The following is a 17,273-nucleotide window of genomic DNA, read 5'->3' as shown; positions in this document are numbered from 1 at the left end:
ACGGAATGATAAAGCGTTCTCCCTTCAGCTTGTATTATTTTACTGACACCACGCATAATTGATTCATAGCTATTTTCACACTTTTTTTTATCTTTCATAATGTCAAGAACTCATTGCACATTGTATGGACGTTGTCGCTTATACCCGGCAGTAATTATTATACTAGAATAATAATTATCGTATACCTAATCATGCTGACAATGGCCACACCCTCGGCGCCACTTCGACCTCGGCGCCAGCCACAGCACAAAACGTTTACTTTTCTTATGCTTTACAATTAAATGAAATAAAGTAGTCTGAAGGAAAGGGCTCGAAAAAAACATCGTAAAAGAGGGGAAAATTGCCCTAAAAAGTTGCCTGACATCAATATAATCTTTTACTGTACATATTTTGGCTAAACTTGGCCTGTCAAAAGTGTGGCGTCATGCCCTCGACACCATGGAGTGATGCCTAGATTTCACTTATTTAATTGTTGATGAAGTGTGATGGGGAAGGGCTACAGATAGTACGCTATGTAGTTAAATTTCTACTTCAGAGGTGACTTTATGCAATAGCCCACGCTGACTTACCGTTTGCTTAGATACAGGATAATCTTGGCCTTGGATGTGTTCCCTAACCTTGCTGCAGAAAGTAAAAGATTGATATGACGAAAAAGTATATACATGAATAAGGTTGAGGCTGTGAGGGCAAGAGGAAAACCCTTAAATGGGAGGAGGATGGTAGAATACTTGAGAAAAAGGATAAAGGAATGAAAGGACTGTAGTATGCAAAGACATTGTGTATTAATAGAAGTAAATTTACACTTCTACCATGGTTCCACACACCCTCTCATGATAAATAAACAAATAAATAAAAAAAAAAAAAAAAAAATCCAAGGAATGGGCATCAAAGTAAATCTGGAAATTCTCTTGCTAACACTGAATAATGTTTGCCACTCTCCCAACCACTGCTACAACAAGTTCAGGTCCTCTCCAAGACAGTTTAGATCCCCTGGTGCTGAAGCGTGGCTCTGTGGTTTTCTTAGTGTTAGTAACATTTGAATAATAATTCACATTTTCTACCTTTGATTTCAATACAACAGCAAGGATGTTTTCCTCAACTATGGTTTACAATTTTTATAAGTAGAGGCCAGTGTTTCCAAATATATAGTATATGAGATAGCTATAAGCAACTCCCAAACTGATCCTGTGTCCTAATTCCAGTCTGCATGAATTACAACCACTGCCCTTTGTTTATTGAGAAAACTATAAAAGGAGGTGGAAACAATAACATATCAAAGTCAACATACTAGTAATAAGACAAAAAAGATATGTTCTAACACCCACCTATGCATAAAATGGACAAATACTGTAATAAATTGTTAATACCAAACTGCATGGCAAATTAACAGAGATCAAAGATAAATTATTGTTATTAAGTCATTATCATTTCCATTATCCATGACTTAGGCCGGGATTCTTTGATCTACCTTTAGTACATACTCTCCACACTTAGCAGCAGCAGCATTACTAGATGACAGGATAAGGTTACCTCTATGGAAGCAACATGACTATGCATGGACAAGCTGTGCTCCCTTAAAAAGTGTATCACTTACTGTGTTTCAGTAAAACTGTCATAATATAACCCAGACACGTGTTAATACTCAGTGCAAACAATACATCATGAATTCACTGTGCGATCCACATATAACAAACGCATTAGTGCTGTGGCATTTGCTTTCAATGAGTATGTATCATTTTTGTATGAAAGCCAAATATTTTATTGACCCTTAATGGTTAAGAGTGTAAGCCATACAAAACCAACAATGACCTCCTCCCACACACTGCTTTCACTTCTGCCACCACACTTTTGTGTTTTAATCATAACAAAAATAGAGTGCTCGACACAATTTAATGCTTATGTCAATATAAATTTACATTCTAAATTTATAAAAGAATTTGTCATTAGAAAACAAACATCTTTCAAAAACAACCTGGATAAAAACTCATGATAAATATTTTCTCAACACACACACACACACACACACACACACACACACACACACACTATAGTGCTGCAAGGCTTAATGGCCAAACAGGCGGCGGTTCGAGCCCCGCTCAGGCCGGATTCTTTCAGTTGACTAGGAGTGGTTACTGTCCCCCCTTGAGCAAGGGGGATGAGGTGTGTGGTGTGAGGTCCTGGCAGTACCCAGAGATCGATGATAATGAGCACTTGCTCTCGTCGGGAGGGTACCTGCTGGCGAAAGCGAGTCCAAATCGTGATCAGGCTGTGGTGAATTACACACACAGATGCAGGGAGTGTGGTGCAGACCGGGAAGGAAAGAATGGACAAGGGGAGTCTGTTAGTGGTTTAAAACAACAGTCAGCCCTCCATGACACAAGGTGAGCTGTCAGGGCTCTGATGAAACAAGGCTGGCACTCACAAACATGGCACCAGCTGGGAGGGGAACTGAGGACACAGGTGACCCAATGGCAGAACAGAACAACAGTGAGGGTGCCGGTAGTGAATCCAGCAAGGCACTCGGTGAACTTAGTCAAGAATGAATCAAAGTTAGAGACGGTGAGTGTGTCTCAAGCCAAAGCCCCGCCAGACAGGAACACTCCTGCCACACAAGAGCCTGTCGTCGCAGGGGCAGGAGCACCTCCAGCCTGAGTAGCAGATATGTCTGTTAGTACAAAGCCACCCGAGTCTCTGCCAGCACCACCAGACAACACCAGTAATCTGGCAGGCCTGGAGCAGCCAGCGTGGGGGCCACCAGCACCACCACCAAGCGCTGAGGGGTCTGCCGTGCCCAGTTTCAGTGTAGATCCCCTCAGCAGTGCATCAAGTGATGGCACTCTGCAGGCAGCAGCGAAGGCACAGGCATCCCCCAAGACCAGCTTGCCTCTGCCAGCTCCAGAGGCTACTGGGGCTGAAGGGAGTTTATCTGAGTCATCCCAGTTATCCTCTGTGCCCATGGAGAGTGACTCATGTTCTGAAATGGCAGTGGGTGTCCTCAGGAGCATTGACCCCGAGGAGGCTGGAAGCACCATGGTGGCAGTATCAGTGAGCTAGCGTGAGGATGGAGGAGCGTCGGGGCCACAGCTGCCAGTCAATGAGTGCCCGAGTGGAGGAAGTAAGAGCCAAACAGACGTTACTGGTGGTAGTGCCTGTGCGGTGACTGATGCCGAGAAACACACACACACACACATGCATACACACACACACAAACACACACACACACACACACACTTTTCTACACACAAGTAACTGCCAACCCATAATAATTACATTAAAGCTCAATTCCTCCTCCTACGTACCCCTCCTGAGGCCTAGGTGACCCTCATCCTCACCATCTTGGAGGGGTCAATGGTCTTCCCTCTCTCAATCAGTGTTGGGTCGCCGGCCTCCACTGCCTCTCGCTGCTTCTGGATCTGGTACATCTGGATGGAGCGCTCCCTGATGGACCCCTCCACAGATGGCACTGGGAACTCTGGCACCTCCTTCCCACTCTCCTTGGCAGCAGCAATCTGCTTCTCCCTGTCAGCCTCCACCTCTTGGTACTTCTTTAGCAGACCAACAGCCCACTAAGGAGGTAAGCAGAGGACATTTGAAGGAACTACTGCACTCTTGTTCTTCATTTATCTTTCACTCACTGATTTCTATTCTGATTCAGTGCTAATGCTCATACAAGTGCTTATTAGTGTATCATCTCAGTATTGATAACATAGTTTTGCTTCTAGAAGTAATATGTTTATGTATGTGATCATGAAATTCATAAAATGATAAACATAACATTTATTTGAAATCTATTCCATCTTTTAATCAAAAATCTAAAAAAGACAAATGAAAAAATAAACAAATAAATCTGACTACAAGATCTGTCAAGGGTCTAGAGCAGTGGTTCTTAACCTGGGTTCGACCAAATCCTAGGGGTTCGGCGAGCCAGTCTCTGGAGTTCGGCGAAGATCCTCCCGAAAGACATTGCAATTTTGCAATTAAATTTTAAGCAAATTTTCTTTAATATTTTGATGTATTAAAATGGAATCCATTCTTTGTATTATCCAAAATTAATATACTCTTGAATTTTGAAGCAATTTTTCTTCCACTTGTATGTTTTTTTCTTCTTTACTTGAGGGGTTTGGCTACTGTGTAGAGGTTTTCGTTAGGGTTCTGCGCCTCAAAAAAGGTTAAGAACCACTGGTCTAAAGTAATAGTTTTCTTGTACCTGAAGGTCTTCTCTCCAGAGCTCCTGTTGGTCAGGGCAAATGTGAGCAGCTCTGGAGAAGGTTTTTACAGCCTGGGCCACCTCACCCAGCCCCATCTGTGCCCGTCCAAGGGTCTGAAGCCCCACCCACCAGTTTGGGCACAACCTCACAGCCTCCTCTGCTGCGCTGAGTGATGGGAACACTTCGCCCACCTGAGACACACAAGGCAGACACCAAGGATATTACAAGACTGAATCTGACTTATTAGCTGGGTTGAAGTCCTTGACTTCCTCCCCACCAACAAGAGTATATAAGTCCATAAAGAATGAAGGATGATGAGCATAGTGAGTAATATGGAAAAGAAACACTGACTATAAACAGGAATAACAGATGAAGCACAGTACCCACAAACACAGAGAGAGGACACCAGAATGGTTCATGTTGATTGCAAATAGAAGAAACTTTACTATAAAGTATAAAATACTGTTTATGAGCCAAAAAAATTAAAAGAAGCATGGATAATGATGTTGATGCCAATATAGGTGTCACAAGCACAGCATCTCCCTACCTGCATGTATGCCTGGGCCAGCATTTCATGGATGGTGTGGTCCTCTGGGGTGAGAGCAAGGGCTGCGTTCCACCTCCCAATGGCTGCCCACCACCGCTCTGCCTCCGCCAGTGTCACGCCCTCATTGCTGAGCCGGCGAGCCTTGGCCTTGGCATCTTCCAGCTGCAGCACCTGAAGGGGGGAAGGGGTTGCCTTTATGAGGCATGTGTCGATGTGTATGTAGTTTAACCCGGTAGCAGCGGGGATCATGTTTCTTAATGGTCCCTCCAAACGAGAAAAATGAGAAAAATCACCCCTCATACAAACCATTTCATAATATTTATCAAAGCATTTGTGATCAGATTATGTATCATCTATTTTTTGGGGTTTATATCATGGCACAAATTTGGCCCGTCGCTGCTACACGGTAAAGCCAGAAATTTGGCCCATCGCTGCTACTGGGTTAAAGGATTTGACTAGAGTTTGCATTGTTCTGCCTTCATATCCATTTAAGCAACTCATCCTCAAACTCATGAATGCTCCATGGTAAAAAAAAAAAAAAAATAGTTAGCCCATTCAATTCATCAATTGTTCTCTTTGGTAAGATGAAATTTTTGACATCTAGGCTTTTTCATCTCGGTCATTTCAGAAAGCTCTTGATACTGTCATAAACATGACCAACAAATTGTTCTGGATGTTACTTTAATATCTATCCAGCAGTGGGTTTTCATGGTTTCCTTCCATCAACTTCTTATATTAATACGAGGAAATAAGGAAACTACAAGAGGTCAGATGGGCTGAAATGGCCTCCTGAAAGTGGGATATTCACCATCTTACCTCCCCATTCATAAAAACATTTTGAACTCCATTTAAAACCTTTAATTATGTTTGCATCAACTACATATCTGCTCAGTTTGTTCAATTCATCCAACAACATATTCATAAACCAGCTCTTGGACATTCATGTGCACACCATTTGTTTTTCTAAATTTACACTTTCTATCAACTTGTTTTGTTTCAAATTTAATTTCTTTGAAAGTTTACTCCTCTGTGAATACTGTATGAAAACTTTTATTTATGACTTCACTTAAATCTTTAGCATCCTTATATTTTTCCATCAACTATTAACCTTTCAAAGCTTATCACTTACTTAATTTTCCTGTCTACAAACTTGTACAACAATTATTCAGTTTTGTATTTATCTACAATGTTTCTATTATGATTTTCTTTGCTTCATATTTTTATATAATACTTCGCTTTTTTTCCATGACTGTCTTGTTCTTTTTAGTTTATTCTGTTTCCCATTTTTTTTTAATCATCACATCTGTTACATAACTTTTCCTTTTTAAACTTTTTTCTTGAGAAACCTTTAGAATTTCCTTTGCTTTAACATAATTTCATGTGTGTGTGTGTGTGTGTAATTCACCTCTTGTTCTACTGCGGGTCTCTCTCGCGACAGCCAGCTGTTCCCCTACGGAAGAGCACAGAGCTCGTAGTACCGATCTTTGGGTAGGACTGAGACCACTCACACACAACACACTGTGATAATGAGGTCACAACTCCTTGCCTTATGTCGCGTACCTACTCACTGCTAGGTGAACAGGGGCTACACGTGAAAGAAGATAAACCCAACTTATCTTCACCCGGCCGGGGAATCGAACCCCGGTCCTTCTGGTTGTGAGGCAGACGCTCTATCCACTGAGCTACCAGGCCGTGTGTGTGTGTGTGTGTGTGTGTGTGTGTGTGTGTGTGTGTGTGTGTGTGTATTAACTTTGTCCCATGATATGCATCAATATTCTTGTCATTTAATCTTCACCATAATTTGGGACAAAAAGGGTGGCAGGTTGTTAATAATACATAGATAATTTTTAAATAACTTCAGTATCTAGGGCATATCAGTATTTAAAATTACATACCTACAAATCAGTGCAAAGTAACACACATCGGGGCAACTAAACAAAAAGATGAAACGTGATGAAACATAATGACAAACAACCAAGCTGTGGCAGCTGCTACACCCTCCTGGCAGTGTGGCCTGAGGGTGTGGCAGGCCCACACACAGGAATCAAGGCACAGCTGGTCCATCCTTCTCCCTGGGCAGACACTCGTGGACTTTATTAGTACACAAACTAGTGCTAATGAAGCATGAATAAATTATATGTATATACAAATTAGTATACAAAGCACTCCAATCATCCTTCTGAGATTATTTTTTCTGAGGATGAATCTTTATTCACTGCTGCCATCTAACAATGTGTTTGATGTAGTACTGCAGGTTTATATAAGTTAATAGCTTTACAACACCCCAGCATAAATTTTTGCTTGCTTTTCTAAGTGCTGTGTTTTATGCTACGTTGGTATTAGTTTTCCATTCATGAGCACCGCTTGCCTTAGCACTACTACAGTAAAGTTTACCCACACTGCCATGCACCTTACCTGAGTTTTAGTGCAAGCTGGGGTCCCCATTTTAAGGGAATATTTTTTTTCTCTTGTGCAGTACTTACAAAGTAATCATTGAAGGCCAGACCTCTATTACAGTATCTGATAGACCATCAATGACAGGAAAACAATTGGTTAGGTAATTTTTAATATAATACCTAGGTATCACATTCACACAAGCCAAATTTCCATGTTAAAGCAGATTCTTCAATGAATATTCTTATACCATTCTTCCTTCATTTAACCTACCCTGGAAGAATATATTCTAACCACCATTATACTGCTAAATGTGCTTCACTCCCTCAGGTGTTGCAGATACTCCTGCATATCTAACAAAAGTTGAACTTTTTACCACATATCTAAAGTTGATCCAAGAAAAAATAATCCTGGACAATTTGACAGACTACTCATCTAACATATGGTGCTTCCAGTTACTGTCTGTTAAGTGACTTAGCATGCAAAAAAGTTCACTAGAACTGCAATACTGTAAAATAGGAGTCTTTCAGTCATTTGTACATTAATTAACCTTTCTCATTTAGTACATCATACCAGGAATTAAAATGCATTAATTTATAGCTCTTAATAAAGCTTTATAAGTTAATATTCATGTATTTCAGTTACTAGCAAGGGTTATGTCCTCCCAGGCAAGAAGGAGTTGGACCGTCTGACCAATGAAAAATCATGTCACACTCAGCCGACGCCAAATATTTATAAAGGTTTTCATGATCTTTTCTCATTAACATGCAAGTCTTTGTCATATTTGTTATTCAAAGGCCTTCAAATAAGACTGTTTGGTGTAAATATAATAAATATGCACCATAAATATATATAATTCAAACATTAAAAGTCATGAGTTATTTACACAAATGCAAGTAAATCCAGATGGAAAATTACTATACATAAGATAAAGCTAGCTTTTACAATTTATCATGATAGTAGTCAACTAATCTTATTTAAATAAATGATGACTGATTCTATATAATCAGCATTTTTATGGTCCTGAAATGCATTGCCACTCCTTAAAAAAGTATTGTATCATCGATGAATTATTATTCTAAACTTTTGTCCAAGAAATGTTTTTCCCAAGGTCATGGAGATTCTAACCAGAAACATCAATAATCAGAGTGAAAATACAATAAACAGAAAACCCACCAAGAGAGAACAAAATAAATATTTTTACATAATCAAAAATAAGACGAAAATGATCACCACTAAAAGTAGAACACCTCGATACATTACCTTTGGGCGCTTTGATGCTGTCAACCAATCAACATCTGGGTCTTCAGTTCCATCTCTTTCTTCAACATTTTCTTCAGAAAAAACAGAAGGTCGAGGTTGAGATAAACCTGCCTTCCTCTTCCACCCAAAGGACTGCATCTGTAAATAGAATACTTGGAACTACAAGTACTAGCAGTTGCAAATTAAGTCCTTTCTCCTCTTAATTTTGAGGCTTACAACACTGACAGTCAATGAACTTGGAGGTACAACTCTGACTCCATTCTATATGAAGATGACACATAATTCCTTAAGTACAGCAACTGCTGTCAAAACTGATAAAAGGGTTGTACATTACTGTCATAAAGTGATGAATAAATATGACATGTAGAGGCATTTGAGTAAGTAATGAAACTGTGTATATGGCTTCATGATTCCTTACTGACTGAAAACTGTACTCTGCCCACTGGCTCAACACAGGCCTTCTGGGGCAGCCCTCAGCAGTGACTCAGCCTTGAAATGCAGAATGTGCCTGACAGGCTAATGAGCACCACAGTTGCTGACACACTGGCGTGCTGCTGTCACTGGCCTGCAGCCCTCGCCACAGTGACGTGTGGGCTGGCTAACGCTCCATAGCTAATTACCAGGCTGTGTGGGGGAACCAACGACGCCAGCGGCTAGAGGCAAGGGTCGTCAAGTGCTTTTTGGGCACGATCACCTCCTGGGTGTGCGTGTGGTGCGTTACGGCCCTTCAGGCAGCCCCCCAGCACCACACTAAGCACGCCGCGCCCCGCAGCACACAGCACCAGGCGTTACGCTGTGTGGCGCACCAAAGGCCCTTACGCGCACAAAGCGATCCGTCATACCTGGGATGCCAGCGGGGTGAGTGCGGGGCTATATATAACGCGGCGCTGTGTCCCCCGCGCCGTGTCACGCCGCGGGAGGTAAACAAAAATTCAAACTTGAACTTGAGGGCGAGAGTCACCCAGCAGCCCACTGTCGGTGTAGCCTTTGCATCGGGGGGAGACTATGTGTAGCTTCCCTTTCTCACCTCATTCAACGTCGCACTCATACTGCCCCCCCACACACACACACACACACTGGGGTGACTCTGCCTCTCATTCGCATCCTACAGGCATTCTCTAAGAATTCTTTCACACTCAGCCACACCACTGTTAATCCTCCACTAACTCAACCCCAGCATGGTACTTCATTTGCCTGCCAATACTACTTTCTCTCATCTCACTCCATTCCTCCACTCCTATTTCTTCCACCCCTACTCTTCTCATCTCCTGTCTTGCATGCTCTTCCCTCTCACTCTCCAGTTTCATCCACTCCTCTCTAACACATCACGCACAGCTTGCTTCCCCCATTCTTCCATCTGTACACTCTGCTGTTCACCTCTAGGGACTTGGTCCTGGCTCTGAACAACACAGGTCCCCTCCATAGCTACCATCTTAGATACTTCCATTCCTTGACTGGTCATTCTTCCTGTCCGTTCCAGGGTTGGCTTTCCTGTCATTCCTCTTTTCCATTTTTTCTTTCTTCTCTCTTCCACACGCCTATTTATTTATCTTTTGCACACCTCCATACTCCATATATACATGTTATGCACCTGTACAGGTGTCCTGCGAATTATTCGTCCAGATCCAGGTCCAGATCCAGATACTCCCATTTCTCATAACACCTCTCACAAACATTCCCAGTTCTCCCGCCCATATTTCCACTTAAAGCTTTCGGATGCGGTGGAGGCTTCGGCTCGGTCCGGCGACCTCATCTTCCTCTTCTTGTATCCTTGGGCGCGTGTCTAAATGGCCCTTATAAGAACGTCTCGTGCTTATATTTAAAAGGGAGAGCGCCAGCCTGAAACACTCCAAGCCTCGGGAAATCCACTCAAAACATTCTTCTTGGGGAGCAGTAAGATTTTGTTAATAATACCTTGTTGAAATAATTATAAATTCCTAAATGAAAAAAAGCTTCAGCATTGAAACATCAATATTTATGAAGATGGTCTTTTATATAGTTAGGTAATATCAGTATATGGTCTCTCATCTATCTTTTTCATTTACGTCAATATAAGTCAAGAAGAAAAATACGGGTCTGTGACAAACTTTAATTTATATGAAATGTACATCATCGTAAACCGTTTGTTGGTAATAATCACATTTCATTCACACTACTCACCGACCGTCTACACACGTAGCAACCAAAGACAAAGTTACTGCATTCATGAGTGGTGGCCGAACAGAAAATACCACTAGGCCTATATATATTATAGTACTTGGCGTCTCTCTCTCTCTCTCTCTCTCTCTCTGCCCCCCCCACCACACACACACACACACACACACACACACACACACACACACACATAATTATATTTACTAGGTTTGCATCCTTTTGTTGTGGGGAAATTCAACCATTAGTTGACATCTAGGAGAGAGATGCATACCCATAAGAGCATTAACACCACATGCATTGTTTAAACATTTCCAGTAAAAAAACAAAAACAAAAAAACAAAAACAAAAACACCTTGTGCTGGAAATCTGTAATCAGCAGATATTTCTGACGATTGGACGCAAGTGGTGTGTGTTCAGGTATATTAGAGCAAGAAGGGAATCACTGCCTTGCGGGTTTTTGGATAGTCCTCGAATTTCTTCAAGTACCACCTGGAAATGAGAATCTTCGTCAGTAAACTCTACTGAGAACATTCTTTGAAACATGGTCTATAACTCTTTCATATGTAAAATATAGAATAGATAAATAACCTTCCCCTGTGAAGATTTGCCTTGTAATCCACACCTACCCAAGTCATATTTTTCTTACATTAATGGAAAAAGCTCAAGGGAGTAAAAAAAGCAGAAAAAAAACAAAACCCCGCCAAGCGCTGCTCCAAAAAAAAAAGTAAAGGAAGAGAGGCCATAAGAGTCTATATAATAAGTCTATACTCACGGGTCTGCCTTTATACTGAGACGCTGAACAGCCATGCAAATAGCACAGCATAAGGAATCTCTGTAAACTGTGACATTCTCCGGCACGCTTCAAGTCTATATCATCATCATCATCATCATCATCATCATTAACACTTTCACGAATATCAGCATCATCGTATCCACCATTCCGTCTCTGTGCTTATCCCCTTCCTTTTTAATACTTCAGGGGTGACTTACACAAGGCAAAAAGATATTCGTATTCTCTTTACCTTGGATACAGCCGATACAACTTACCTGTCCTCCTGCCTCCGAGTGTCCTTCAACCCTCCCCTGAGACTCAAACAAAAATATCTAGCTAGTGGTGTAAAGAAAAATAAACAAACAGAAAACTAAAGGTCAGAGTTCTCAGCCGCTCCCGCCTCTCAAATCGACTATTTCCAAAGGCCGAAAAGGAGATCAATCGGGTTCTAATGAGTGTTTTTCTTCACATTCATGATGCAGGAGAAGGGTCAGACTACCACCAGGGCAATAAAGGTACCTCTGGAAATGCCCCAAATCCATACGAAAGCTTTGTCATTTTTGTTTTTACAGCGGAGGAGTCAGTTCAAGGGCATAAAAAAGGTAACAAATGTGAAAAAAAGCCCGCTACTCAAATACGTGTGCTTGGGCGCAGAAATGTTTAAGAATGCGGCCCTAGCTAAGAGTATTACTGCAAGTGACCTCAAATCCTTCCCTGCAACCCTAACAAAAGTATATTGATGAAAGTGTAAAGAATCCTCAATGAAGCGAATTCTACCTTACCCCCAACTTTACCTTTACCTGCCTCTGTATGCCTACCAGTGCCCTTAAACCTCACTAGCAACTCACTGGTGGAGGTGCAGCGCGCGGAGGCCCAGCAGAAGCGTGGTGCCGAGGGCCAGCAGCAGGGCCGGGGGTGCCAGGCTGGCCAGCGCGTAGCCCCACATCTCCAGGATCTCCCCGAAGTAGTGCGGACAGGATATCTTCTCAAACCAGCCTCCTGAGTGGGTAAGATGGACGGATTTTAATGCTGGGAATGTGTTTTCATCTCGGTTTTGGTCATATAAGGAAATAACGTTTGTATATCATCATTAATTCTCCTCCTCCTCCTCACCATTAACATCACTATTATTAGAAACACGTTCCTGAATATGCAAACTGATAATGGGACCTCCCAAAACAAAACAAAATTACGCTCATATATATAAAGATCCCACCGTGAAGAAAGCCTCACTGTCCTTAGTGCCCCATTCATGTTCCATCGGCCCATACCTTAACACCAGTTATATACCAGTCAAATATTATTGTTAATTAGATGCCGCATATGTTGTCATTACAGTAACTTTCTATCTAAATACAAACAGTAAATCATCGTTTGCCGAAGATGAGCCACACATTTTTCTGTTCCTTCACTGGTTCTGTTCAGGCGCACGGTAACATTTCCTCTTCAGCTTCACTCACCTGTCGGCACCCTGCCCCTCTGTACCTTCCTGAGGGCTGAGTCGGCGCCGATGTTGGTCTTCATGCCGTACAGAAAGATGAGGAACCCTGGCGAGGAGGAGACAAGTCATTGGAGACGCGTCTTATAGTGTCGACACGAAATCTGCTTCTCAACTTTAAATTACAAAACGACAAAGAATTCATCTCATTCATCCAGTCGGGCCAGGTAACTGTGAACTTCGAAAGCACCTAATAGTTAACTTGTTATTCTCGTGCACTTTTGACATGGCGTTCAGTGTCTTATAAGTTAGATCTCCCTTCTGAAGTATTAGGTTTACAGGGAACTACACTAAACATGCTTTCCTTAGTAAAACGGCAACACTGACAATAAAATCCTTACCTATACAGAAATTGGGTTTGAAAAGCCACACCTCATCCTTGTAATGGTAGTGATTTACGAAGTAGAGGCCGTGGAGGAGCCCAATGTAAGCGTGGGTCAAAAAGGCAAGCAGGAAGGGCAGGAGGGGGACGGGCCTGTGCTTCGTCATCAGGAACGGCGAGATGAAGCACCTGCACCAGGCAAGACAAAAGCACCAGCAAGAGAAGCAGCATCAGAAGCAGGACACACTGAAGCAACCAAGCAAAAGGAAGCAAATGGGGAAAGAATCATTCCTGTCTGGGATTACGGGGAGACTAAACCCCACACCGAGTTTATACCACTAGACAAAAAGATCTTATAATTATACTCTATTCACATCAGCTTCAAAAGTATACCTCTCCCTCCCATTGCTCTCCCTCTCATTGACCAACCCAGAAGCAACCCCTCTCCCTCTTCAACTCAGGCAGCATAATATTGGTAGATGCAGGGAAAACTGAACTCTCATTGGTGGGCCATGGTGGCTGGTGTGTTGTGGGCGTGGCTTATCATCCAAACTAACGTGAACAGAGTGGTGTATAATTCCAACCCCTCAAGGGAAAATAAGGGCGTTAAGAGAAGAAGAAGAAGAAGAAGAAGAAGAAGACAAAGACGAAGACGAAGACGAAGAAGAAGAAGAAGAATAAAAATAAAAATAAAAATAAAAAGAAGAAGAAGAAGGAGAAGAAGAAGAAGAAAAAAAAGAAGAATAAGAAGATGAAGGAGAAGAATAAGAATAAGTAGAACAAGGACAAGAATAAGAATAACAAGAAGTAGAAGAAGTGTTACATAGCATTACTCTCTACACTCCAACGCATCTCCTCACCTCTGGAAAAAGTGCATAACGAACATCCCGAGGCACAGCTGGTTCACCACGCCCTTGTAGCTCCTCTGCCGCCCGTACGCCACCAGCAGCACCGGCAGGAGGAACGCCGGGACCTCCTGCAGGAAACTGGCGAGCGTCCCGGGCAGGCGGAGGCGGGAGGAGATGGAGGATGACCTGTTTTCCGAGTCTTTGAGGAGGAGCGAGGCGAGGACGAGGACAGGGAAGCCCCAGCACATGGCGGTTATCAGTTCGCTTTCATTCTTCGCCATGAAAAGCGGGTAAATGTAAGCTCTGTTCAGCACCTCCGGAGAGAACTTCATGATGGCTTACGTGGACTACGGACTATTGACTGGACGGAGAACTTGTATTTGTGTCCCCTCTCTCTCTCTCTCTCTCTCTCTCTCTCTCTCTCTCTCTCTCTGCAATATACACGTGTTGCTATGGCGACCGAGTTACTGTTGTGAGCCAAGTGCCACCGCCTCCCTGCGCCGAGTAAAGGTTATTGCAAGAATAGTCACCAGTTCGATATACATTTTCTGTGGCTGCTTCGCTTTATCGTTTTCTCTGAGTTGCATAATAAAAAAGAGGTTGCGTGTTTTTTGCTGAATCGGAGTTTGAGGAATTGTCTCGCTCCGACGGACAGCCTCGACCACCTCCCTTTGTTGAACTATTCTGAAGAACGTTAATATTCTACGATCAGAATTCAAATGGATCTATTCCCCAGCGGTCATCCGGGGGAAATATATCACTCCTATTTAAGTTTGATTTTGCATTGAAAGTAAAAAGACTAGGATCTCAGGAATAACAACAATAAAAAAAAAGCATAGACAAAAAAGGTTATATTTTGGACCTTATTTGACCTTCCTCTTCTAAATTAAATGTCCTGACCTTAAAGAGTTACTTGATCAGGAACAACAACAACAACAACAACAACAACAACAACAACAACAACAACCCCACCAGGCACACATACAAAGGAGGATATATTTTGCACCTTATCTAACGTACCTTTTCCGTCTAAGTATTATCCTGACCTTTTATTTTAGTGACTGGAATAGCGCTCGTATACTGCTTTACACCAAATCAATTTCTTAACATATGACTTAAACAGGAAGGTATGCAAGTATGAACATTCCAAAGCATGATCAATGAACAAAAAGGGAGATTAAGCATGAGAGAGAGAGAGAGAGAGAGAGAGAGAGAGTGTGTGTGTGTGTGTGTGTGTGTGTGTGTGTGTGTGTGTGTGTGTGTGTGTGTGTGTGTGTCTGTGTGTGTGTGTGTGTGTGTGTGTGTGTGTGTGTGTGTGTGTGTGTGTGTGTGTGTGTGTGTGTGTGTGTGTGTGTGTGTGTGTGTGTGTGTCTGTGTGTGTGTGTGTGTCTGTAGAGGAACTGCCGCGAATGTCGGAACACGCAGTACCCTTTAAACATATAAACACATTACGTAAGGCGGTTCGTGGTCCGGCTGGCGCGGGGTTGTCAGATAACGCAGCGTGGGGGACTCTCGCGGCTCCGTATTCGTTGTAGGTAGAGTTTTCCTTCCTTGATCGATACCGAGGGCGCATTACTGCTCTATCTTGGGTCATTGTTTCGCTCGCCTCACACACACACACACACACACACACACAGACAGTAGCTAGACCTAAACCTTGCTTGCCTCCTCCTTCTCTTCTCCCCCTTTCTTCTTCTTCTTCAATGTCTAAAAGTGGAGTGGGAAAAAGAAAAACAAACTAAGGAATTTCAAGTTCGGGGAATTCACAGCTAGCTCAAACAATTGCTGACCCTGACCGTGAAGGAAAAGGAGGACAGAGAGAAATAAAATGAACAAAGCCCCAACAAATAACTAGACACGTATCAAAACATTAAACCCAAAACAGATCCCCTTTAAGATATTGCCTGCGAGGGGTAGAAATTTAACCGTAGAAGGAGATGCGGCAAAAGGAGTAACAGGATGAACACTCGCTTGACCGCTGGAAATATTGGGCGGGAAGCAGAAATCAGGATAACATCGTCTGCTGCGGGGTCCGGGGAGGGCGAGGAAGGGAGGGAGGGAGAGGAGGGAAGGGAGAGGAAGGGCGCATGTCCGATAACCTGGATCCCCAAGTTAAATCGATTCCTCTTCATTTTCTTCTTCCATAATCACGCAGGAGGCAGATGACATAACGCTGCACATTCCCCCTTCAATAAATCATCCTTTTCACGCAATTGGGTTTAAATTCAGAGCACCGAGACGAGAGATGACAGCGCATGTCTTGCCCGGGAGAGGATCCGTGGGGGCGCGCGAGAGAGAGCAAGTGAGAGAGTAAGAGAGAGTGAGTGAGGGAGAGTGGACGGGGGGTGGCGAGACCGCGCGGCCATAGCAGATTTTGTTTACCCGTGAACCGCCCCGACTGTTCCCTTCAGGCCCTTCAATCCCCCTCAGCCTCTCCTGCCGCCACCGCCGCCGCCTCTCCGCCGCCTCCGCCGCCTTCCACCGCCATCATACTTTACAAAATAATGAGTGTGAACCTGGGCAATGACACGAAGGCGCCGTCCCCGGTCAGAACACCAGACGACAACCACAAGGAAAGTCGATTCGAACCCAAACAGAACAAAAAGATCATACGGCTGCTGACAGTGATAGCGTATGTTATATCCGTGTCCATGGCCGCCATAATATTGTCCCTGTATTACGTCTTCCTGTGGGACCCGCAGATGAAGTACCAGCCCAAAGCGAAGCACGGGGCACACAGCAAAAACACGAACACCTTTGACGAGGGAGCAGCGGCCACGTCCCTCTCCTCGTATGCGTCTGAAGGTACGTGACTGGTGTGTGTTTGTTTGCTTGTGTGTGTGTGTGTGTGTTTGTGTGTTTGTGTTTCAGGTTATGTGTTTGGTGCCGGGAGCGTGTGTGTGTATGTGGATAAGGAGTTAGAGTGTGTGTGTGTGTGAGGGGGAGGGGGGGGAAGACGTGTGTGTGTGTGTGTGTGTGTGTGTGTGTGTGTGTGTGTGTGTGTACGTCGACAGGCACTCATACAGGAGGCCCCCTAGTCAGGTAAACATTGGCTGGCAAGGTGCCCTACACGAGACACACACACACACACACACACACACACACACACACACACACACACACACACACGAAAATATATAAACAGAGACAAACACCTAACACAGAGAAGTAAATAAACAAGAAACAAACCAAAACAAGCATAAAACTCTCTTCACTGTCATTCCAAATCAACAAACAAACAACAATAAGAACAAAAAAAATATAATA

The 17,273-nt window shown here is 43.2% G+C and overlaps 2 protein-coding genes across 5 annotated transcripts; both read right to left on the bottom strand.

The window, feature by feature from the left end:
- Positions 1–763: 763 nt before the first annotated feature.
- Positions 764–9,373, bottom strand: LOC126998016 (tetratricopeptide repeat protein 33-like). 4 transcript variants are annotated; one of them, XM_050859298.1, is made up of 5 exons: positions 9,255–9,373; positions 8,413–8,550; positions 4,756–4,926; positions 4,208–4,399; positions 764–3,566 (listed from the first exon to the last, which is right to left on the bottom strand). In XM_050859298.1, exons 2-5 carry the CDS (start codon positions 8,548–8,550, stop codon positions 3,312–3,314), a joined length of 756 nt encoding a protein of 251 aa, XP_050715255.1. In that variant the 5' UTR covers positions 9,255–9,373; the 3' UTR covers positions 764–3,311. The 4 variants fall into 4 exon arrangements, with proteins under 4 accessions (XP_050715255.1, XP_050715254.1, XP_050715256.1 ...); XM_050859297.1 differs by having other exon boundaries at positions 9,033–9,346; XM_050859299.1 differs by lacking the exon at positions 9,255–9,373 and adding an exon at positions 8,831–9,008.
- Positions 9,374–10,749: 1,376 nt separating this feature from the next.
- LOC126998273 (3-oxo-5-alpha-steroid 4-dehydrogenase 2-like) lies at positions 10,750–14,911 on the bottom strand. Its single transcript, XM_050859743.1, has 5 exons — positions 14,019–14,911; positions 13,178–13,347; positions 12,799–12,885; positions 12,187–12,337; positions 10,750–11,055 (listed from the first exon to the last, which is right to left on the bottom strand). The coding sequence occupies exons 1-5, from the start codon at positions 14,336–14,338 to the stop codon at positions 10,989–10,991; spliced, it is 795 nt and encodes a 264-aa protein (XP_050715700.1). The 5' UTR covers positions 14,339–14,911; the 3' UTR covers positions 10,750–10,988.
- Positions 14,912–17,273: the final 2,362 nt, after the last annotated feature.

This window comes from Eriocheir sinensis, chromosome 13 (genome assembly GCF_024679095.1).
Source record: "Eriocheir sinensis breed Jianghai 21 chromosome 13, ASM2467909v1, whole genome shotgun sequence".
Classification (NCBI taxonomy): Eukaryota; Metazoa; Arthropoda; class Malacostraca; order Decapoda; family Varunidae; genus Eriocheir; species Eriocheir sinensis.
This window is presented reverse-complemented; position numbering and strand designations above follow the sequence as displayed.